The 26,439-nt window shown below is 42.1% G+C and overlaps 1 protein-coding gene across 2 annotated transcripts in view; it reads right to left on the minus strand.

Annotated features, from left to right (window-relative positions):
- The window catches only part of LOC121598398 (homeobox protein unc-4-like), a 59,780-nt gene extending 35,102 nt beyond the window's left edge, over positions 1–24,678 (minus strand). For both annotated transcript variants that reach the window (XM_041925188.1, XM_041925187.1), the window contains exon 1: positions 23,280–24,678. In XM_041925188.1, the coding sequence (XP_041781122.1) occupies positions 23,280–23,712 (433 nt within the window). In that variant the 5' untranslated portion in view covers positions 23,713–24,678. The remainder of the gene's footprint in view (positions 1–23,279) is intronic.
- Positions 24,679–26,439: the final 1,761 nt, after the last annotated feature.

Below are 26,439 nucleotides of genomic sequence, written 5' to 3' on the forward strand. Positions count from 1 at the left end.
ATTATGCGCCAGCCGTCGTCGTCGTCGTCGATGGAAGCGGTCGGAACACTGGATGGGAAGAACGGCACAGCGAACGAAAAACGTAAACGATACTTGAGTTCCTCATTAAAATTAGCATATAAGCCAGTAGAGGTTATGGTGGTGGTGGTGGTGGTGGAGTTTTGGGGCATGGTCAGGCTGGGAGAAGCTAGTGTAGTTACTATACTACGTACACATTCCCGTTTGCTGCTGTACTCGATGTCTTTGTGCTCATCACGATCGAACAAAATCAATCGATCCTCGCCGAGGTTTTTCTTCTGCAATTGATTGTGTCCCGAGATAAGGGAAAAGTTGTTCCCAGTTTTTTGTTTGTTTGCATTGCCCTGCTCCATCCCATATTACAATATCCTTTCGCCGCAAGGACCGGATAACGATGGATAGCTGCAGCTTGTTTGCTTGCCTTCGTTTACTTAATGTCACTTGAGCTTAGTACAGGCGCCGTTTCTCCCGCAGCGTACTTTGATTGTTTGCCCTTTGCGCACTGTAAAAGACGTCGTTAGTTTTTCGGTACGTTTCGTACGCCAAAGTTTAAACGATTTTTGCTCTACTTCGACCCAATACGCTTACACTCGTGTCTGCAAAGTGCGCAGTGCCGTGCAGCGGGGTTAACCTGGGTGCTGCAGCGTCCTTTGTGCATGCGAAGTGCAATTCCTTTGATGATGTTTTTTTTTTACTCTTCTATCCCTATTCGTGCCGTAACGGAGGTGTGCAAAACAAACACGCAGCAGTAGGTACTTCTTGCGCCAAGCAGCTCGACATCCAACCATCCGACACACAATCGACAGCATCGAGAGCATCGCGCGGCTTCAGGTGTGTGTGTGTGTGTGTGTGTGTTTGTGCTTTTTTTGCGCTCCATTTGGACCCACTAAGGTAAGGTGTTAAACGAGAATTGTGCGCCAAGCAACAAAAAGGATCCGCGAGACAGAAGGAATGTAGCAAAAATAGTGCAAAAACGAGTGCTACGAGAAATAATGGAAACTCTGCAAACTCGGGTTTTGTGCGCAAATCGTTTGCAAAGAAAGGCAGGAATTGCTTTGGTGGAAAAGTACAATCAAATACACAATTCTCCTTACAATTGCGGTCGGTGAAGGTTTGAGTGCTTCCTTTATACTACTTTAGTGGATCAATTGAAGCTCTTCCATCTTGATTGCTTATTGATAGTGCTGGAGTTGTTTCCTCGTGGTACTCTAGATGGAAAGTTAGCAATTATTATGTATTTCTTGTTATGTTTATGTTTCTAATTATGTATGTAATTATTATGTATTATGTTTCTAATTTGGTGAAATTTAGGTCTTATTTAATCTAATTGTATCAGTCTTAAAGACGTCCATCACTACACAGTCGACACAGCACAAATGAGCAAACAAAACGCTCTAATACAATTTTCGAAGAGCCCACCACCAAAGCACCAATCCCTGCGGCCATAAATTGTCTCCCGGTTTGCACTAAAACCCTCTCTCCCCCCCCCCCCCCCTCCCCAACCAGGTCATGAGCACCTCACAATTTTCGTTCGGTTGGCTTTTCCAAGGAAAAGACACGAACAGGCCACGATGCCAGTGCGTTCGCAGTGCGCAAGACGGGCCATCACACGGGCCACCGTCGCAGCCATTGCTCTGGACTCTCGCGTGGCAAATCATCTTGTTGTAGCATAAATGCTGCTTCCCGGTAGCAGTAGCAGCAGCAGCAGATGAACATAAAGTCGACCACCAACCGACAGTCGCGTAATGGCGGCCGTTTATGTTGCCTTTTTTGTGCTGTGCGCTCCCCCTCCGCGTTTATCTTGAGCGCGTGTGAGCGTGTGTTGGTGCGCTTCATTTATGTACGTATGATGGAGGGGGGGAGCAGGGCGCGCGCATAAGGACGTACGATTGTGGCGTGTTTTCGCTCGACGCTTTGCAGCACGTTCGGTGCAGCGGAATGGACACCAGCAGTACACGACAATCATCTTTGTCGGTTTTGCTCCCTTTCTTCCAGCCAGTAAAACAACAACGGCGTTATAATGCGGAATGCGGAAAACAGGAGGATGCAGAGAAGGGAGCTGCCTTTGTACATATACACGTACGCAACGCACATACACTGACTGGCGCGCACAACCGCTTCGCAATAATGGCCAACGGCGGAATGGCTTCGTCACGAAAACAAAGTGCACTTCTACTCCTTTGGCAGCAACCCCTCATCGTTGGCGCTGGTTGCTGCGATGGCAACCAAATGCGAATTAACTGTGTGACGGAGCGGAGCAGCAGTCGGAGCAACGAAACAGCAATGGAAGACCGAACGCGTTCTATATACCAACGCTGCTGCACATGTATATGTACAGACGGGCGCAAACCCCTTTTGCGCGAAATGAATAGGATAATAGCGTGAAGGTGAGTTGTGTGAGCAGCCACCACACGCGTTACGTTGATCGAACGACAAGGACTCGCTGTGGTGAATTTAATTGCGACCAGACCAAAGTAAACACACACACACACGCACACATCCACCATTTACTCGCGTGCTCGCGGGGTTGTGTATTTGTGAATGGGCCGGGTGCTTATTACACACATTTACGCTGCTACGTAGTGGTGTGTCGGGAGTAAAATGGAACGTCGGGAAAAGGGCGCCCATCGACGGAGCACCACGGGGTTAGGTAACAGGCAGAAGCGGAAAAAAGGACAGTCGCCCGAAATAAGCACCGAGGGAAACCGGGGAAAATGGGTAATATTTTCCACCACCTTACCGCCCTGACTTGCTGACGGATGGAGCGAAGAGAGCCGGGCGATGGCGGTGTGATCATGAAAATGGCCGATAGCATTACACACACCGGAAGCGGCATTCGGTTGTGCTCTTGGCAGTGCGTGCCGTGGAAATGTTATTCTCGGAGGGCTAATTTTCATTACCCGGTTTTCCATCATCCGTCAGGTTCGGGTGGAGGGCAACAGAGGGTGCCGAAAGAGGAACATAACGAAGTGGAAAAAGAACGTAATAAGAACGTAATGATAAGGTGCAAAAGGCTGGCATTTTGATTGTGTGTATGCGTGTGTGCTGGATGAAAACTGTGTGGCTTGGTGACGTCAGATGAGAAAGGGTTTTTTTTGTTGTGGAATGGTGGTTAGAATAAATAGAACGCTTTACAGTGAGTTTTAATACAGCGTCCCAAGGCCAAGGTTTGATATGCTATGGTTCAATATCAGCAATCCCAGACGGTACGCAACATTATCCGTTGGGAATGACTTTTGCTATAGAATTAACTTAAGTTTACGAATTTTCAGTATGTTAGACCATTCCAATTGTGGATGGCTTAAATCGTAATATGTATTGATATTTTCTTTATGTGAATTCAAATTTTGAGTTGTTCAAATTGTGCATTAATTATAGCCTCTGAAAAGTATTTGCTTTATAGATCGCAATGTTTTGTTATTGAATTTTATCCTATAGATTTGTATCATATATAATTGATCATATCTATCTCCGTGAACAAATGTAGCGTGATTTCCTTTAATCGTTTAAAAACACCCATCTATTATGATTATAAGCTATTTGATGCTAACCTGGAACTATCATTTGTCATCCGTGATCTAGGAGTTATGCTTGACACTAAACTTGATTTCCACGTCCATTACCAGACTGTTATTAGTAAAGCGCACAAAATATTAGGCTTTGTTAATCACCACTCTAAGACTATAAAGGATATACATTGCCTTAAGTCACTGTACTTGTTATTTGTCCGGTCAGTTCTGGAGTATTTTTCTGTTTTATGGTGGTCTTTACTCGTTGATCTGGATTAAGAAACTAAAATCCGTCAAAAAAAAAAAATACACCCGTCGAATCCTAGTTAACACACCACGGCACGACGCTCTTTACCGCATAAGGAACTTAATACTAGGAATTAAATCTCTCAAACATCGCTGTATGGTTGCCCAGAGTGTATTCGTTGCAAAAATGGTAACACACAACGTCGACGCTCCAGATCTGTTAGCACGCTTTAGTATAAATACTCCAGCCAGCATTCTTAGACACTATGAACATTTCAGTATAGACCGTAGAAGACGACTTTATAGCTATAACAAACCTTTGTTGTATATGTCTCGCAGTATTAACTCATCTTATCCACACTTTGACTATAATATTTCGATCGATATGTATAAAAATCACCTATTGGCTTTGTTTAACACTCTTGACCGCAATTAATTTTAGATCGTTAAGTAGCACATAATGTTGAGATTGTTGGTTTAAGTTGCTTAGGCCACTGTGAAGGCCATGCAAATATTTTACTAAATAAATGAATATATAATGTTGGTCAAACAACACAACAATCAAGTGCCAATTCAGTATGTATGTTCCATTTATATTCCATTTTGCTATTTCATTGCTTCTATCAAGGAATTATAAATGAAAAAATATTAAAAAAAAACACAAAAATAGAAAGAAATACTTTAACTACACACACACAAATAATTTAAAAAGAATGCTTTTGTTAAGAAAATGATTGAATGTTAAGCATATCTATAAATCTAAATTACTTATCGCATCATAGATAACAACGTATCAATAAACACCGACACAACAATTATGTTTAACAAATTAAACATAAATATTGATGTCTACAAGATTCATCCTTTCCTTAGTTTAAAAAATTACCTTGATTTTACTTTACACTTTTCAATGTAGCTTCTAAATGTATTTTTTACATGAATATTCAAACCGATTCCGTGAACAAAATGTGCAGTACATCATTATTCTTACGATTATCTGGATAATAGTGCGACAGATCCATAATGCTTACTTGTCTACATGATACTGTTAATCAACGTAGAGTTAGCTAATTATCCATCGGTATATTGTACCACAAGGGCCGTAGAATATTCTTGCATAAAATTGGCTTGTTGAATATTTAGTGCAAATTTAATATTACAATCTATAGCGCATGCTCGCAAACACAGAGGTAATCGGTAAGCAAAGCCACAACACACTCATTTAACCGATAAATGTGTATATAATGTACTTTTTTTAATGTAAAAAAATCGGTTGTGATTAGAATACTTATGTTGACATGCTCGGTCCGTCCTTTCACAAATCTTCATTATACATTCAGAGAGAACAAGTTTTTATACCCCTTTTCTAAGCAATCACTCCTTTGCTCTTCTCAAGATACTTAGAAATCCAAATCCATCATGGCGACCAATATAAGAGTGGTCCTACTTATAGTCTACCTAGCCACTTGTTGTTTTAACTGCAACATTTTAAGCGACAACTACAAAACCAAGAAAAAAATCAATCTCTGTTCAACATTAAAGTGAAATAGAATCCCGTGCTTTCACTTTACAGATGTGTTATCTCGTAATTACAGCTGTTGCTCTGGGAGTATCTGAACCACATTTTAAATAACCTTCCTAAAAAGACACTGCTATCATTACGAACGACCAATTGATCTAATTGAGCGCATTCCCTGGGATTCATTCGATCTATCGCGTTTGTAACATCGATTAATGCTCTTTAAATTAGCTGAATCACCCGACTGTAGCCTGTCCTTACCCTGCCGTAGCAATGGTGCACGTCATATCGAAATCCTAAATTAATTAAACCACAATTCATTGCACAGTCAAATGTACACCAAACCGGGTAAGGGAGAGGAGTTTAGTGTGTCCCAGCTCGGGATCTACTTTCACCTCAGAGTCACACAGTTTCCAGGCTGCAGTTAAATACAATTTTGCTCATTATCCCGTTCGATCGATTGAATTAGGAAAACAAAGCAAATGTCAAATGGATACGTGAATGGATGTATCGTGAATGGGTGATCGTTGGATTCATTTTTGAAATACGTACGATTTTAATATTACCATAGCACATCATTGCCGCTTTACTACAATTTTGAACGCAAACATTCTATACAAAATTGATTATTTCTATAAAAAGTCTTGTTTTTTTTTTAATTTAAAATGGGTTGACGAGGAGTGGAGAAAACAATCCATCATTTGCTCAACATTTTCAAATCGTTATTGCAAGTGAATTTGCATAGATTCTTTTATTTGACATACTATGCGGACATGCTGGCGTATACAGGCTTTTGAGACATAAGTTAGTTCCACACAAAAGGATAATATGGTCCTCGCTTCGGAAGGATGGTCCTTTCTAGGCTTGAACCGATGACGGACATGTTATTGTGTCGTCCGAGTTGATAACTGAACCCTTTGGATAGATTATTACTACTTTCAAGCACATTTCATATAGATTGCAAATGTCATTTCACCGAATCAAAATGAGCGAACATATCAATTAAACCATACATGTCAAACATAAGGCCCGCGGGCCATGTGCGTCCCCCGCAAAGGCTTTCAATTCGGCCCCGCGAAGAACTTTGCCAGTTATTTGAATGTAGCAGACAGAGGTTGTATATTATAAGATAATAAAAAAGGGATGTATTAATATTTATACACTAAGGAAGTAGGTTTCAACATTAACTCTTTATAGCTCAATTAACGAAGTGTAAAGTTTGGGATTAGCCGGTCTCATGGTACAGTCGTCAACTCGTACGACTTAACAACATGCCCGTCATGGGTTCAAGCCCCAAATAGACCGTGCCGCCATATGTAGGACTGACTATCCTGCTATGGGGGGAAATCAATAAGTCACTGAAAGCCAACCCCACAAGTGGGTTGGCAGGCCTTGACCGGCATCGGTATAGCTATAGTTCTGCAACAATCTCAAGAAACCAAGCCCTTTAAAAGGGCGTGAATTGTATGAGGTCGACTGTAAGATAAAAGCTAGCATTTGCCGATGTAATGCTAAAATTTTGAGTTATCTTTACAAGTCATTAGCATTGTGAAAATGCCACATTTGTACTTCTTGTGTCGTCGTGTGTCAAGACGATATACGAGATATGTTCCCTTATTTCTACACAATGAAAGATGTATAGTTTGCATCCTGTCATGAATATCCTTTTGGAGGCTATGAAAAAAATGTAGATAAGATAAGAATCTAGGTTCAAGAATAAGTCTTTAAGTATTTTAGCAGATCGAAAGCATTATCCACCCCCCCCCCCCCCCTTGAGTTTCTTGTAGCAAATTGTAGCCTTGCTGTCATATACTTGTAGTGTGTATAGACTGTTAGCTAATATAAGATATAGGCTGAAAGTAAAGAAACCCCTATATTAAAAGATCTGTCTATTACATATATCTATCACAATCCATATTGTTTATACACTGTCTTAATCTTCACAACGATTTCGTAAAGTATATCATGACGAATGTATATTTTTACAGCTTTATATTATTTCATCACACTATCCTAAGCGTGATAAACTTGAAATGTATTTGTACACTTGAAAATACCCAATAACAATACAATGAGATGCAAATTTTTTTGATAGAGGTAACATGTTGTTCTAAACAAATCTGCGAGATTTTCCAGCACAACGCAGCCTGATTGTCAGTCTTTGATACGGAGGAACGATCCGATTGAGAGTCGATTCCGACCGATCTTGTAGGATCCGGCACATCCATCACATCAGAGACCATGACGAAGATGAAATAGTAACCTCCAAATTTAAACTAATATATTGTATATTTTTTATCTTGTTTTTCATATAAAACCTGCCTATTTAAAATCGATTGGATAGTGTTTATTCCGAATCCGTCCGAAATTAAAGTCCTTCAAAATGTACAGGAGAGGAGAGAAATAAAGCTGCAGTCACTTGAAAACCTGTGACTTATCTTTATTTACGTGGCTCTTGTCTCTTTTGCTTGAAATGGAGACGTTATGACGTTAAATTAAAAATCTGTAGACGTTAAAAATACTATATTTAACCAAAAATGGAATAGTCTATGAGTCTACAGATATTACTGGGTGTGACCATACTAGCCAATTTTATTTAAAATGAACAACACGCGTGTCGGATTGTAAAAGGCAGAGCTGAAGTTCATTCCTCATCTGGACCGTCCCTTCATAGGAAGCATCCCCGGGACTTGCTGTCCAGTTGAGCAGTAACATACATAAGTGTAGCAAACCTTTTTTTATGCGAGCATCGTGTAGGTTTTAGCGCCCATAAGAAAAAGCAGACGAAAAATGGAATTTGTAGAAACGAATCAGTATTATATATGGCTTTTTCAAAAGTGTCAATTGCATTCGATAAAGTTATGTTTTAATTTGATTAGGTGGAAACGGTTTTCAAAGAAGGATTATGACGTCAGCTTTCGGTTGTATTGGTCACTTCTGGGGTAACCGTAGTAACCACAAGTGGTTGTGGCATTTTGCCTAAGGAACTGCATCTCATAGAATATCCTAACCGTCCGATGTCGCTGTAACGCATCGTACTGATTTACACACAGCCTTACTTAATGTTTAATATGCCAGGTATATCTTACTAAAGAAATTGTTTAGTGAATCGTGACCAAAATGGATTGGTTTTCATCAAAAACATACTTGATAAAAACGGTAATATAGCACTCCAAAACCCGGTGGAGTGGCCTGGTGGTCTATTTGATTGATGCGTCGGATCCTATAGGACTGTAAGCAATCGATTCCCAATCGGATCGTTCCCCGGTATTAAAATTGACTAATTGTTTCGATTTTTTTTATAGTCTGGCACGACCAAAAGAAGATCCCTAAAAAAAAGTATCCCCATCCAAACACATTAAAAGAAATATAGAAAATCAATCAACCAGCTGGAAAAAGAATCAACAAATGTCTATGGATTTTTGTAATATACATTAAATTGTTGTAGAATTCTAAATTTATTTGCTGTAGTCTTTATTTCAAATGAACTCAATCAATTATTTAAAACGAAATTATAAAACGTGCAATTAATTTGACTGTTAAATGTAGATTGTTTCAGGAAGTTAAATGATAAAACGCCAAAAAGATAAGTCCATCATTTGACAAAAAGAGAAGCGGTAGCTTAATTTCGATTAGGGAAACCCTGCAGGCATAAACATCTCACGTCGGACAACCCTCATTTCGTACTTTGTTTTATGAACAAGTGTTACAATTCATTATAGACATAGCCCACGTATCGCTCACACCTCATCTCAAATGATAAAAAAAAGAAATAAAAATGTAAACTAACTTCCAAACAAAAACACACCAGTATATTCTAGTCGCCATCGAGAGTTAAATGAATTGGATGATTATTTTATAACTTTTTAACATTCAATGTAAGGCGGTGCACATCCACACCATTTCGCACACCCCCCCCCCCCTACCTTCCCCCAAAAAAAACGAATTGCCAAACACTCTGAACTGTAGCAGTAATTGAATAGCAAAAGGTTTTGCCCTCCGTCCGGAAATTATTTATCAGTTTCGCCCAATTTCGATTCCCCGCTCGGTAGGGACAACAGATTAGGGATTCGCACTCTGTTTAGCATCCAAATATCTGCTCCCCCCACTGCTCTTCCCACGTGCCACCAACCCAGCGCCAAGCGCCGCTAGAAATCAAACCGCTACAAACTCCGGGGAAAAACAAGCAAACGCAACCGCACGCAAAAAACACACACACACAGAGCGAACCGAAAGACAAAGCTGCAAACAGCAAGTTTAGCCATTTCCATGGGAGGGAGGATGGTGTTTCGGTCGAACAGGTCGGTCCGTTGGGCTGAGGAGGTTATTAAATATTTAAGGCAACAAACCAGGAAGCTAGGATGACGGCCCACACCAAGCTCTTTGCACAAATTTTCCAACTAGCAAGCCGCTGCTGATCTTTGCGCGAACGGTATACGGCCAATGCCATGGGTGGTGGTGATACGGCACACCGATGTGTCGATGTTGCTCAATGTGCTTGATGCGCATGTCTACCCAAGTCCCAAGCACTAGCAACGCGGAGCGGAGTCCACCCGTTTGTTGCACCCGTTTGGACGTGCAAATTACGTTACGTTCGCAGTAGTGCAAGCCCGGTACGGCCCCGACAGGCATTGACGAACAACAACAACAACAACAAAAAAACCCTCTAGGCCCTGGGAAGGATTTCGGTCGGTCCGCTAAAGCCTCCCCTCTCCCCGTGTACAATTTCCAATTCAACTTTCGGGGACACTTTGCGGGACGGAGAGAAATCGGAATGCGTACCGTCCGTTGTTCTACATGCCGCTGTACTGCCCACGGTGCTCGGTGCTCGGGCCGCAAATGGTGTTTTAAGGCTTAATAAAGAAGCACGATAGAAGTAGGCAACTCGTGCATGAATATTCAATTACTCTTTTGCTTTCGAATGACGCGAAATCCTGCCGGTATGTGCCGTGACCAGACCAGGAGCCTGGAGTAGCGTGTAGCGAGAGTGAATGAAAGAGAGAATGATTTGTAGACCATTTTTCACAGGTGAATACCAATGAAACTATCAACTAGAATAAGGTATAATACACACACACACACACACACACACGCACACACGCACACACGCACAGTGCCGAAATTGTTAGTGGTTAATAAACATTCAGTGGGAATTTGTTTGAGTGGTTATTTAGTGTGTTTTCTTTTGGGAACACGCTTCCGATGTGGATGTGGGTTTCGTAGAACAGGAACCAGAAATTACAATTTCTCCGGAATATATTAAATTCGCATCCTTTGGGGACTAGAGGTGTTTGGAATGGATGGAAAAAACGGTACAAAACAATACAAACAGTTTACGCTACAGTTTGGTTATAGTCTTATAGCCTCGAAACCAACTTATATCTTAGGCACTAACGCATGTCTACCGTTATATTGGGGCACGATAGTGACTGTAAGACATAACACCTAATAGAATAATATAAAACTTAAGACTCTTACAGGTTTTCTTATTCAATCTTTACTGTTAATAACAACGTCATTAACTATACAATAGTTATTTACTTCGAAGTGACTTCTTCTTCTTCTTCTTTGGCACAACAACCGTTGTCGGTCAAGGCCTGCCTGTACCCACTGGTGAAGTGAGCTTGAATTTCTTTGACTAATTGTTACCATAGCAGGATAGTCAGTCCTGCGTATGGGGGCACGGTCTATTCGGGGCTTGAACCCATGACGGGCATGTTTTGTTAAGTCGTACGAGTTGACGACTGTCCACCAGACCGGCCCACTTCGAAGAGACTAATCACATCAAAATCGATTTCTGTTTAACTTTGGAAGAGATTTGAATACATTTTTTTTTCTTCACAAAGTCCTTGAACACTTCACAATTATGAAAAACTTAAAAGCAAATCCACTATCAGTACTTAAATAGAGTTTAACGTTTAAACACAACGAAAAGATGAAGAGATTCGTTATGTTACTTTAAATAAAATATCCCTTTTGAAACTACATTGACAACTTTGGATGGAACATTGCGTATGTTCCATTCTTCTTTCTCTTCTCCTATTTGGCGTAACGTCCTACGCAGTTTTGCTACGGGAGGACGGTCCATTTTAGGGTGGAACCTATCACGGAGCTATTATTGAGTCGTACGACGCTGACCTACAAAAGAATTACCTAAGCCTCTGATAGGAATCGTAAACTGTGACTTATTGATTTACACTAAAAGAGTAAAATAAAGGCCTGAACCTTGCATGTTGTTAAGTAGTATGAGTTGACGGCTGTACCACTGTGATTATTTGATCATTACATCTGTCTATGATATAATAAAACCAATCAATTTCTGTAACGATCAGATAGGGTTCGTTTCCTATGCAGACCGTCCCCGCTTAGCGAACACATTATTTGGTGCAATAAGCCTTTCTCATCAGTGTGTGAAGAAGAACCCAGTAACGTATGGCTATAAACTATAAATGTTTAATAAAATGCCAATGAGAATCATTAAATTTGAGATAAAAAACGGTCAATGAGCAAAGTCATAAGCGAATTAAGAAAAAATCAGTAATTGTATATTACCCTGCGTCGATGAAAGGCTGAATAGTGCTAACAGTGAGAAATTTGACTGCAAAGTAAACCTTTTTTTGAGCAAGAACACAGTTCCAGTAAAAAGCAGGGATTTTGTTTTAATATTAGTGTCGATTATCTGATTCAAACGGAAAAATATCAAACGAATCCGCGCTACACGAACTGAAACAAAATCGATATTATACAAGTTTGTTAGAGACTTCTTTCGTTGACTTGAAATATTGCTACCAAATTGATCTGAAATTACTTTGTTTGTCAAAACAAACTGCAACGCAAAACGCAGGAAGTATTGTACTAATTTATAATTAGGGGAAAGCGGGGCAAAATAGGCATGTTAAGCAGTTTACTGAATATTCCTTTGAATATGCCACAAAAACCAAATTTTTCTTTCATTATTGTATGCCTCAAACAAACTATGAAACGTCAAAACACTGGGGCAATATGGTCCACAACTACTGCGCGTTAGGTAATGGTCTATGCTTTTGGGCAAGTTTCGTGAAATGCATTTTCGTTCTAACATTTGTGTTGCTGGTCAGGAAAGCCCTTAATAATTATTCCAAAAATATGTTATCATATTTAAAACAGTTATAACACGTTTAAATCTACAAAATCGAATCTTTTGAAGCTGTGCCTGTTATCATTATTGAGGCGACAAATACAACACCATAGCCTCACTAAGCGCCGTATGTCAGTAGCATCTGCCCATTTTGCCCCACGTGAAGCATTTTTGTATTTTTTGTTATATTAGTAAAAATACGCATTCCATCGCCTTGCTTTCTTCAGTAAAATTGTATAGAAATATCATATTTTTACAAATGTATCATGTTAAACTTCAACGCATCCCTGTAACACTAATTTAAGATTATTTTCGAAATGGCAAAAATTACATCAATATGCTACTAAAACTTTTTTTGCATTTTATTTGTTATGTTATGTTATGTTGTTATTTTGCTTGGTTATTTGTTATGTACGGGTTATGAAATTTACATGGTGTTCATAGAACACTCTAATGAATACATTTTGAGCTTTGGAAAGTATCTTTGTAGTCAAATAATGCTTAAATAGAGGGTGCCCATTTTGCCCCACTTTCCCCTATTTATATTAGATCCGTGGCGTATCGTTGTTCTTTAAATTGTTTTGGCAATGTCATGCAAAGTAGCGCTTTTGTTATGTTTCTCTAATTTCTGTGCAATTTTGTTATTCCCACCCTTTTTAAGTAAATAATTACAAAAATCCCTTCTGAATGTAATTACATGCAATACGTGCGGTTTAAAAATATGTATTTAGATGTTAAACCGTACAAACAAAACGATTTCCGTAGCTTTAACCTGACGGAAAGCTGTTGGACAAAAAACGGTCTCCGTTTGAGTCAGGTAATGCAAATGACCTTCGTTCAGTTAGATATATCAAACCAGACACAAATCAAGTTCTCTAACACGGATCATAATGGAAAATGAGCATTTTTGATACTTTATCTCAAACACTCGAGTCACATAATTGGCACTATAATCAACTGTTATATTACAATTATAAGGTGTATTTAATTATACGTTGAATGCCAACTGAAACATATTTTAAGATACACTTTCTTACAATGTACATTTCAGCAGGCACAACATTGATTTCAAATAAGCGATCATAACTTAAGAAACTTTAGATTAGTCATAAAGATATGATTTTCTTTCTATTTCTACACACCTACGTTTGCCAACGGCAAAGTCAAACGTTTGTTAAGTTTACAGAACGTACATAATTTAATGCTTGGAAAAAGAATAAGCAACAAGAAATGCCATTAACATAAAGAATTTATATTATTGATATATTAACACCCCAAATATCTCAATAACTTCAGTCGCTCGAACGATTCAAACTCAAAAAGAAATATTTAAAAATAACTCTAAACGAACATGATTGAATACGGCCCTATTTATAGCTAACTAGCCCACGTATAGAAATCGATTATATTAAACTAAACAGCTGATCAAGGGTCGTTTCATGTCGTTCTCTCAAAATACTTTTGTAAATACATTCTTATTCTTATAAGCCAACAGTGAAAAATAGCATCAAAAAAAACTACTCATATAACACGGTACGCCACGAACATTTGCGTACGTACAGCGCTGTAAGCCACGCCTTCGCGCAGGACGCAAAAGGGCTACACGCTACGAGCGGCCTGCTTCCAGGAACCGATCGATATGCGCCGTAGAGCGTAACTCCTTTTCCAGGAGGGGTCGCTAATTAGGATTCATCAAGCATTGTTGCTGCCGCTGCTCAACCCTTGAGTGATCAAGGAATTATTTTCCCGTGGAATGAATTATACGTGTATTAAAACTACCTAAAAAACGTTACAAGTCTAAATTTAAATTCTTAATTTTATATATTTAAAGACGGCTTTAATTTTTCGTCCAATAATTTGTTTTTTTTTTAACAATCCTTTACCGTTGTTCTAATAATGACAATATTTTAGTACAACGTTTATCCGTCAGCTTATGGCCGCCTTTTGTAAATGGTTGAATGAAACCAACCTCTTTACACACTGCACCCTACCGAATGGAAGAGAAAAAACTCATTGGCCAACCATTCTAGTGGCAACTTAGCGCCCTAACAACAAAGCTTTTACAATAGAAATTCCACAGAAAAAACACCCATACACACAGCAACGTTGTAAAAGTGAGCAAGCAATCATGCCACAACAGGCCGCTCACTCAAAACCTTCCCCACATCACCGTTCTCTGCTGTGTCGATAGAGTAGGGCTGCAAACCTTTTTTTTTTCGATGATACTTTGCCCCCCCCCCCCCCCCCCAAGGATTCTATACCAACGTTATCTTGCTGTTTCGCGTGACAGAAGATCCTACAACTTACAGCCATTGTTATTTGTGTGCCCTGTCACGAACGCCAACGCAAAAATCAGCGCCTCGTTTGCGTGTCCTTTTGCGCTAAACGTGGGGTTTTGGGCGCGAGCCCATCAACACTGTCCCCCGCACTGCCACGGAATCATTCCGTTTATTAACGAACAACATCACACCAACGCATCCTTTCACTAGCACACACACACCCTACTACCGCCCGAAACTATCAAGGGAAGGTCCATTCATACGTCAACCTTACAGCAAACTTGTCATGAAAATGAGGTTATCTTGAGCGTTTTGACGCGACGGGGCCGCGATTATATTATGATGTGCCGCGCGCGCGACGGGGTCGTGCTGACTGCAATCGATAAAGAATTCAATCGCTGCGTTCGATCGGAGGGAAAAGGGTGTCTTTCGTTTTTGCTGTTTGGCTGACTGACGGGCGTAACATTCACTGCTTGCGCGTGACATCCCTCGCACGGTGTGTGTGCAAAAAAAAAAATTATGTTCCCTGAACTGTCGTGGGCGGGAGAGGTCAAAGGTGTGAATGATGGGGCCATACCTCCCCCCTCCCACACCAGCTTGGAAGGAATAAATAGGCAAATGGCAAACAACGGACCGTAGTGTCATCATATCATTAGCAGCTCCACACAACAAAACGCACACAATGGTACACGGGCCCGTGTTAGCGTTAGTGCGAACGGACGGCGGACGAGCCATCTCACATCAGTTTCCGTTTCTATTATGTGTGAGTCTGTTTTATTTTTTGTTTCTTCCTTTATTTGTGCTTTCTGTTGCATTACTAGCAGCGTACAACATTCCTTAAAATGTTTGGAATTTTTGTTGCACGCATTTCCTCCCCTCTAGACACAGATTCGTAGTTACGCGAAGCTTCGCGCTCCCACCGCCGACACTCTTACCACCAGAAAGATCCTTGCGTGATAATAAATTTCAGCCCTACGACCGATGACCGAGACACCGAGGTGGTATGTGGGGAAGTAAAACAAAAAAAGGAAAACAAAACATCCATACGATACGGTGTTTAAATTTTGGCAGACCTAAAATCATACGCACTGTACAATAGAGAGACAGGCAGAGCTCTGCCACAAACAAACGGGTTACGAAATTCGATGCCCACCAAAGCAACAGGACACAAAAAAAAAACAACAAAACACAAACGGGAGGAAAACGGGAATAGGAAACCCACAAGCAGTCAAACCCGAAGGCGAATGGTGAAGCGAAAACACCGCAACACCGTAGGCGGTTTATTTTGGTAAAAGATTACCTATTTCAGCAGCTCCTTGGACTGCTGCTACGGTCGCTCTTCACCGCGTCCTTCCTCGTTACCAGTTAACGCCTTTCTAATCTCCTCAAACGCCACCACAACTGCCATTAAAGCGAGATTTTTTTTTCGCTTTGTTCCTTGCCTTGCTGCCCAGCGCTCCCAACCCTCTCACAACAGTTGTTGATCCTTTTTGTGTTGCTCTCTCTCTCTCTCTCTCTCTCTCTCTCTCTCTCTCTCTCTCTCTCTCTCTCTTTCGCTCTCGCTCTCTTTGCAGAAAAAGCAGCATTATAACACGCTTTAAATGCTCTTTATCCCATCCTGACAAGATTGCCTTTGATTTTCTGTTTTGTGTTCGTTTCAATTTTTTCACACCTTCCCTCTTTTGCTGCTGCTAAGAGCGGATGAGTAATAGCATTATTATTATTTTTATTATTTTTAAATCCTTTCTTTACATTTTCAATCCTTAAAGTGTGTATGTCATCGTACACATTTGTCACTATCGTCACCTCGTTGCCATAGCGAAACACGAGAAGCAGTCTCCTTGCTAACGTCCTCAGGAGGACGCGAGCCTACAAAAGACATGTCATCCAAGTATGCCAAGGTTCGGTGGCGCAAACGGTGGTTGCAGGGAACGCGTGCATTCAGATGAAATGCTACGCTGTGCGCTCTCGTACCTCATGCGCGCCCGTTTCTGCTAATCGTTTGTGCGGTGAGGCGGGGCTGAAGGCGGGGAGAGGGCATAGAAATTCGATACTGTGCACGGCTGACTCGTCCCCGTTCCTTATCTTTCCTGCTGCACACACGCACACAAAAACCGCACACAAACTATTTCAATCGCAAGCCTGATGCCGTTGCCTTTTTCCGGTGCCAATCTCACTTCCCGGGAGTAGCTATTTCCTTCTCATTTCCGCCCCCAAACGTGAGAGCAAGGTACGTGACGGACGGTGGATGCAGCTTGCGTTGATGCACCGAAACGATCGGTTTTGTTGCAATTGCTGCTGACACCAAAACACGGGCAAGGGATAAGTGTTCGTAGAAGTGCAAGGAGCAACAACAACGAAGCAACAACACAAATGGGAGAGTGTGTGTTTCCATAATCCACTTAAAAACTGTTTAAATCCGGCCCAAACAAATCCGGCAGCCGTGGTTCGCACGGACAAATTGGTCCGATGGGTTGTGGTGTTGGTGTGTGAGAAAACCCCATACCCATGAGGAAGCTTCCTGGAAAAGCGTTCAAGCTCAACCTCAAAACTGTCTGTCGATAGATGAGAAGCCTTTTGGGCACTAATCCTGTTCGAGATTACACGAGCCTTTCGGGCAGGGCAACAACAATGGGCTCGAGCGACGGCGTGAAGTGGTCCAGAACAAAAATGACCAACCGGGTGCCTGCATATTGAAGCACTTTTCGGTGAAATCTCCTCCTAAACAAAAAGCACATCAGAAGAAATAGACCCGTTTCCCGCAGGAAATGAAAATCTGCACAAATTCGGACAAAATAAAGAACCATCTAGGGACCCTCAGCTGCCAATTTACGAAATAGAAGAGAGAGAGAGTAATTTTAATAAGCTTGAAAATACTTTGTAGCAGCCCAGACACAAGTTTCCAAGCCGGTAAACAAGTGCATTATATGGTAATTATGCACAGACAAACTCATCTCAAGGAAAGGGCAACGGAGCGGATTTGCTTACCGCTCACGCTCGCACATACAAACTAGAATGATTTCTAAAGCACATTTACACAAAATACCAACACGGCGGTGATGGTGGTGGTGCCAAGTCTTTTTTTTTTTTTTGCTGTAAAAGACCCGCCAAACGCACGGAAACTGCATGTTCCGTTTTTTGTTTGTGTGTACTTCCCATCATTAATTAGCCTTCGTGTTCTGCGAGGTGAAAACCGCTCTCTCTCTCTCTCTCTCTTCCACGAGTCCCCAAGCCCCCCTTTTCGGGTGGGAGGACAATGAACGCGAATGCTGCCTGTCGCCGCTGGGCTTAATCTCTCTGCTCTAGCGTAAAGCCTTACGGAAGGATGTTTGTGTCCAAGTGTGTATGTGTGCTGGTGCCGGTGTGCCGGAGCAGATTAACCCACTTTATTAGTGGGAATGGGGGCGGCAGCAACCTCCAGCCCTTGACGTACCGAGTAAAGAACAAGCGCATTCCCGAGTCGTGAAAACAAAACAGAAAGAACGAGAGAGAGAGAGAGAGAGAGAGAGAGAGAGAGAGAGAGAGAGAGAGAGAGAGAGAGAGAGAGAAACCTATTCTTTCACAGGTCCCGATGTTTTCCAGACCGCCCCACACTCCCCACCATGTGTCTCGATGTCTTTTTGGTGTCATCACGAACGATGCGGCGCGCTGAAGTCAGTTGTTTGCAGTCATGCCAATGGTTCCCCTGCCTAGCTGCTGGGCCAGTCTAAAGGGAAAAAGCATCGGCCCGGGGGTATGAGAGGGGCTATTGCCCTGCAATGGGGCACTACAGAAGCTCTAGAGACACTTGCAGCAGTCCCATAATCACGTAAACATCACGGATAGTAAACATACACACTATCGGGCCTTGCGCGAAAGGTGCCCCCGCTCTTCCCCACGCTGACGCTGCCGTCCCAACAGCAAGCGAGCTCCGTAAATGGAGAGCTGCTGCTGGAGCCATAGCTTGCTTCGATGCGCTGCTGCTACTACTGGTAATGCATCTCATAAACTAAGGGTGGAATAAACGGTGGAGCAAAATAACAGCTACTCAGCATCGCAAGCCGGCCGGCCACACTCTTCTCTTTGTCCCGCTCGCTCAGTCTTTCTCCTGCTGGAGCGAAATATTCATGCGACATTCATCAGCCTCAACTTTTTGCTTCGTCCCCGTTGCCGGTACATTTGCCCCACATTCCCGCTGCCCCTTCCCCTCCAGCCAAAACCATCCAAAAAGCATCCTGAAGCCAATGTACTGATAACAATGACTAAAGGCACAACCCTTTACCTAAATGCAGCCGTGTAGTATTGGTGTGTGTGTGTGTGTACGGGAACATTCCGATCCTGGTGCCTCTGGTTTGCTTGCTCCTCTCACGGCCCCTTCAGCACCTTCCCTACTTTTGGTGTGTGTGTGAGGATCCGGTTGCGAAGGTTGTGCCCTTTCCCACCTCACCTCCCCATCCTGCTTCCCCGTAGCATTGCGAATCGTCATCGTAAAACGGTTCCATTTGTTTGTTTTATTTCACACCTTAAATTTTTGGCTTTATTATTCTCGTGCGCATAGAATATCATGCACAGCTCTCCTCTCCCGTAGCTCCCACCTTGCACCGCTTGCCACTTCCCCACTCCTTCTGAAATTTGCACCGTTTCTCCCTTTTGCTCCTTCAATTCTGTTGTTCCCCAGTGCAGGCAGGCAGGCAGGCAGGCAGTCAGCAGTAGCAGCAGCTCGCCGGGGAATCTTGTGCTGTAAGGATTCACATATTTTTTCTTTCCTTCTTTCACACCTTTTTCCAGCTTCCTCTCACGGGCAAACGTGTCTCGGTGTTTTATTTGCTTGCCTCGTAAAACGGGACAGTTTTGTGCTGTCTATCTTTGGTCCCAGCTCATATTACACTCTTAAAAGAGTTCTTGCACAAGTTCTTATTGGGAATGGTTTTATATTCTAAAGCAACAGACAGTTTAAACAAATTAAACACAAACATAGATGATATTGACGAGTTGAGTTATGAACTAAAATTAAACTAAATAAAGCCCTTTAGTTAAGCTAAAGCCTAAAGCCCTTTGGTTCTAGACTAACGCTTAGTCTTTCTAATTCATTTTCTTGAATGAAAATCATAAAATAATTAGAAAGATCACATATTACATTACTGAGCAAAGGATATGAGCCATTTCATCGAAAAACATGAACCAAAGCAAGAACAAGGGTAGAAAAAGCATTCCATTAAAATGCCGTCGGTAGTTTGAGCCTTTAAGCTAATATACGAAATAAAAGTAGAGGAATATTTTATATCTTTTTTACGCAACTTTCTTGCGATTAAGTGATATTATTTTCAGATTAATGTAGTATAATTTATCACACAAAAATCAACAGTTTAACAAAAATCAACAGTAAGTTTAAAATAAAGTTGTCTATTTATTGTTATTGATTTCGTTCCTATAGCACCAAGCTGGTCCCAAAGTTTGCTCCTCCAATATTTACTTCTTGTATGCATCAATGATCAATGTGAGCAAATGTTATCCAAAAACAACAACAAAAACACACACACACAGACACAAAGCATCTTATAAATCTTTCCCCAAAAAGCCTCGCTTCGCCACAAGGTAATTACTGTATGCGCACAATGTGTCTGTGTGTGTGTGTGTGACTAATATTTCCACTAAAGAATGATCGGCAAACGGCCGCCCAGCACTATTAGCACTTGACACATTAACCGCCTCCCCGGCGCCTACACTCACTGGACTTATCATAATTTATTCAAACAGCCCCAGCCCTGTCTCACTAGGTTAATTAATTCGCCAGTAACCAGCGCCCGCGCCCATCCGGCCACCCTTTCTATACAGTCCTCTAGCATAGGACACAAAAGCACACATACACACACACACACATAAAACCGCAACAACAAAAAAATCCGCTGAAAAACAGAGCTCTACCAAGTTGTATACGTATACTCCACCATATCTCGTTAAGGAATGATGAAATGGCACCGTTTACGGCCTGCTAAACATACAGAATGAACTGCCGGGCCGGGCGACGGAACAGCGGTCCATCCTGCAGCGCGAGGCGCAAAGGCGGTGCATGCATGCGTTGCTGCAGTCGCACGACATTGCCGCGAGCTGAATGTGTAGTCCTGTGACGCCTGCATCGCCTGTGTCACGCGACACTGTGGCGTCAGAGAGATTGTGGCAAACCGGCAGCGGTACGGGACACTCATGAGAAACGTGCGAAATTAGCCGCGAGCCGGTCACACACAGTAATTTTCCACACTCGGCGGCGTTTTGGGCTGTGTGGCCTGTGTTGAGTGCTTGCGCACGAGATAGATTATGCATTATTCATTTACGCGAGCGAAATCGTTTATTATTTTTAAACGGTAGAGAAAGTTTGCGTTTCACGAGGAATAGCAAAGTACAATAATTATTCAATTAATATTGCACAAAAGACATAGTACATGTACAGGTACAACACGAAGAAATGGCCCACGCAACACAGAGTAATTCATTTGGGAAGCTTTTAAAGATTGACTTACTAAAACTTTATGATTTTTTCCCTTCAAGGGTTAAATTGAACGACAAGTAGCGACTTATTACATCATAATTCACTCCAATAGTAGACGGACCTGCAGAAGGATGTCCATCCGTAGTGCATGCGCCTGCGCAGGGCATTGTGGTTCGCTGGCAGCAGGAAACATCGTGCACCCAAGTCAGCAAAGAAAAAGGTCTGTAAATAATCATTCATTTGTAGGATCTTTTGCTTTCGAATAAAATGCAACAAACAGTCAAGACAAGAAAGACCATTCAAAGATACTGATACTGACATGGTGACAGTGATTGGGACCGAGAATTGTCACTAAAAGACACAAGCAATAGGCAAATGCGTTTGGACCTCAGCTATAAGTAGGTGTAATGGACTATATTTACACATGTTTAATTAATCTCAATATAATTGTTTCACTTTCTGTCACAAAAGCACCGATCAAACCATAAAACAATAGCCAGTATATGTTCCCTTTACCTAGAGAAAGTCACATATTACTGAAATATTTTGAGCAAATCACTGTTTGTGTGATAATAATTAATATACACTATATAATTGTATAAACACTTAGGGACAAAACGAGCATTATCGATTCGAATTAGCACGATAGATACATGTAACATTAATCAAATTAAGTTTGATGTTAGGCCGTTTCCTTAGTACAGTCGTTAAGCCGCTCGTCCTTACTGTTTCCATGGATTTCCACCGCTGAATACCCTTAGACTGAGGCCCCCCATTCGAAGGACTGACTATCCTGCTACGGGTAAACCAATTGGACACATACATCCAAGCCCATTATGAGCTTCAACAGCGTATGCATTAAGGATTCCCTACAGAACAGCCCTTTAAAAGAGTAAATGAATTCGAATAAACCGATATGTGTCTAGGCACAAGTAATTGGCCGACGGTCTAGGTTGTATTATCATTTTAAGAGATCATCAATTGGTACTCTCCAGTATCAGGCTCGATCAAATTGTTATCTCATCAATCATGTATTGCTATCATGTTATCTTGTATCAAAAAGATAGACAATATAGTTCTATAGCACTTTTTGAACACAGTGAGGGAACAGGCTAGACCAGCGATGCGGCTTGCGAACCATATGCGGCTCTTGGATATCGTGAGGGCGGCTCTTACCATTTCATATATTTCATAGAACTTTAACATATTTTTGCTCTTGGTTTAACAATTGTGGCTCTTCGCGTGTAACTCTAAGAACTTGATTGTAGAATTTGGCTCTTTTGGCTCGTAAGGTTTGCAGACCACTGGGCTAGACAAACTAATCAACCGCTTAGAGGACTGAGACGAATTCCTCATTCAACCTCCCACTGGACATTTCAACAGACATGAGTATTGCTGCTTAGGGCCTCTACTTATACTAATTTGGCATTGCTTTTATGTTATTAATCTGTCTCAACACATGTTCAGAAAATGTTAAAATAATGGACCTAATAATAATATGGACTTGAAGTGCTACAATTGGTTATGGCATTAGTCAGCCTTTTTTCACGATTAACATACAGTTAGTTAACACAATTAATCGTTAATATTGTGTTTTGTTTAATTTCAACTATTTTATGTAAATCAAAATAAGAGATCACAGATGTAATAAGTGTTTAAGCACACAAAGGAATAAAACTCCATTAAGAATGTTAATTTAAACGCTTGAACGAATGTGTCAGCAATGTTTGTGACAAAAATGTTTCAGAAATTGTCAAATACTCAGGATGATTGATGATTTTACAAGACTTTTGCAATTTTTTTATTTGCATGAAAGGAACGATACAAATAAATGAATGATTTTATAAATGAGCTTTGTAAAGGTGTCTGAATCTCTTTTAATTTTATTGTATTTAGTCATAACAACCAGTCGATATCAGGTGGTAGTTTGCCAATGGGTAGTTATCAGGTGGTAGTGCCAATACCATGGAACAATGAAACCTATTGAAGTAATTCTCATAGTAAATAACTGTTTGGCAACAACTTCTAAACTTTTTAGACATAATTTGAGCAAATCAATCAACGCAATTTAAACAAAATTTCAAACCAAAGCACTGTTAAAAAGCAAACTAACTGCTCTACTTACTGTTGGCTGACTGTGCCGAGTGAAGCTGCAGCGACCCACCGCCGGCGGCCGCACTCGCAATGTTGTGGGGCAAAAAGGCGGCGGCAACGGCGGCGTGCGCGTTAAAGTACGCCATCCGCGAGGCCGCCGCCATCTGCATCTGGTGCGGATCGGCACAGCCGGCGGCGGCGGCCGCCGCCGCAAACGAGGCCTGCCCGACGGTGGTCGGATAGAGGGACGGTGTGACCGCCGACACGACGCCACTGGGCCGCGTCGACTCGCCGCTGCTGCCCAGCCCGAGCAGCTCCTGGATCGCGAACGGTGACCGCTGCGGCATGGTCTGTACGGGACGGTGGAGAGCCGCGGCTGCTGCTGCTGCTGCCGCCGCTGCGGCCGGTGCGGTGACGTGTATCGTTTCGGTTCGGGGCAAGGGCTCCAGATTCATGCTTCGCATTCGCGCGGACCCTCCAGACGTGTTGTTTGCTCTGTGGCACGTATGGAAAGGCAACAATTTAAGCCTGCAAGCGCCCCAACAGGGCGTTGTAAGGACTATTGGGACAGGCTCACTGTTGCTGACCGCTCTGACCTACTGCTTTGCCATACACATTGCCGCTTTGTGACTGTGTTCGGATCTGTTGGCTTTGACTTTGGCGACTTCCTAAATTGCTCTATTCGCTCGCAAGACTTCCCTTGTTTGGCGTGATGCACAAGTTATGCAAGAAGCTGTTTCGAATGCTTGTCTGTGGCAGCCCAACGGAGCAGTACACGCCCCAGGCGCGACTCAGTAGTGGACCAGTGGCTAACGGCCAGCGCATTATACTATCAACATCCTCGAGCAAACCCCCACATCACCCTTGCAATGGTCACCATGGCGCTTACTTGGATAATTGTTACACAATTAAACGCACCAACACAATCGCACCAACACACACACACACACGCGTAGCCCTCCCCGTTAAGCACTGTAAACACACAACGTGGCAGCCTACTACGACGAATCACCGTGAATGTTATCGTTACTGGGTCCACGCACTGAGAAAAGGACACTCTCCTTCGCCCTCTCACTCTCACTCACTCTCTATTACAAAATACGCTTCTTTTTATCATTTGTTTTATAGGCTATTATGCTATTGCTATTACCCCCGTACGCCACCACCCAGCGACAAGTAGCATCATCGCATCGGACACGTCACAGGTTTGGCGTGCTAAATTCGACTGCGAACAACCAACAAAAACAAAGAAAAAACACGTTATCGCAGACAAACCACCCAAACACCCAACACGACGACGCGCACGCCAACCGTTAATACGCGGCCCGGCACACAACACACAACACCACCACCAACCAGCACGAACGACACCTTTTGCGTTTTGCGCTACCCGAGTGTCCCGGAGTACGAGCGCGGCTGGAATCCTAACATGAAATGGTGAAGTGAAATGAGCCCGCGATGAGATGATGATGCTGATGATGCCGTCGGCGCGTGGAACTGGCTCCCGCGCGCTTCGGGTGTTTTGGCCGCGGTCGGCTTTCCAAAGCGAGAGCACAAACCGCATCGCCCTCTCTCTTTCGCGCTCACCATCTCTGCGGTACGCTTTTGTTCTTTTGTTGCGTTATTTATCGGCCGCTCTCTGCTTTGCTTCTGTTGCGCTGCGTGTACATAGGCGTTGCGTCCATTGCACACTCCGCCATTGAACTCGCGTAAGAAAGGGGGCGTGGCTAACGCGCGGTTGGGGCGTTTGCGTGATGTGTGCAATCTTTCTGCCACTTACTTTCTTATATACTACGCATTTTTTGTTGTTACTGCTTTGCCTGCTTTTCAGGCTAGGGCTCGGTCAGCTTGTTACGCGTCAGGATTAGCACACGGCGGGGGAAAAAGGAAAAACGGTTTGCACAGGGACAGAGTGCTGCCGGTGGTGAGATGGTGGCAACGCGCGGATCGTAGTATTTTAAACGATGGAGTCGTAAAATCTGTAATTTTATTACTGATTTAACAATGAGAACATGTTAATTAAAACAGTAATTAGTTTGTTATTGATTGGCTGAATCTTGACAGTGGCGTCGGCTCTCGCCACTCTTGCCAGCGAGCGCACGAGCGTGCGCGCGAGCGGTCGTGCCGCTTCAGGCCAGCACAGTAGCCAGAGCATCATCCCGGTGCAGATAGACACGATAACGAATACGGTCGATGCTTTGGGCTGAAAGTCGAGCTGTCTGTGCAGTCGCGCTGTGTGTGTGTGTGTTTGTGTGTCTGTGTGCCGTTGTCTATAGTTACTAAGAAGTTGTTTGGGGACGGGGGTTCTGTTTTTGCGCAACCACATCCCCTCTTACGGATGGCAATGGAACGCTTTGGTCGCTTTTAATTCTAACCAGTCGCCACACCAGACACCATAGATCGTGGCAAAGCGGGAATGTTTTTGTGTTTTTTTTAGAACGCTAATATATTTAGAAACGTGTTGAGGTGTTGAGGTGACGAAAGGCTCGATTTAAATTAAGATAGTTCAGCGCCATTCAGGTTTTATACTGTTAGGCTGATGGCTTCTTGGAAAGATGGTCATGTTGTTGTGAATGGTAGAGATTCTAATTTATTGATGAAATTCTAAAATCTAACTTCATCGAGAAGCGTATATTAGACAGCTCTAATTAGCTTTTCACTAGACTGTTACAATTCTGGTGTTTTTTTGCCAATATATCATGTTCTTTCTTTGGATTTCATCCATTTTGATTTCACATATTTCAACACGTGGCTATATAGTACACCCGAAGAAGACGAATTACAGAAGGAACGTAGAATACCAAAAACTAGGTTTGATTTAGCACAATAGCCCATTATGCAGTAGGAATCTGTAGAAATTACAGAAAACAGACATTTCTTGGAAGTTGATTCTTTGAATTTGCTTCTCAATGCGGGACATTATTGATTTTGTACGTGTTTTAAACTAAAACGTCAGTTGCTTACTTAAAAAAATTACTAAATTGTAAAAACGACTTAGGATGAATTATTGTTGATTTTGTAATCAATTTACTAAACTTAAAAAAGAGTCCAAAATTGAATGCTCGTTTTCAACGAAATACACATTGTTGGTTTTATAAATATAACGCGAACATATTTTAGCATTTCTTATCATTGTTTTGCATACATGAGAAAGTAGGAAGAAGAATACACCAATTAGGTTTAATGAAATC

This window comes from Anopheles merus, chromosome 3L (assembly GCF_017562075.2).
Source record: "Anopheles merus strain MAF chromosome 3L, AmerM5.1, whole genome shotgun sequence".
NCBI classification, from domain to species: Eukaryota; Metazoa; Arthropoda; class Insecta; order Diptera; family Culicidae; genus Anopheles; species Anopheles merus.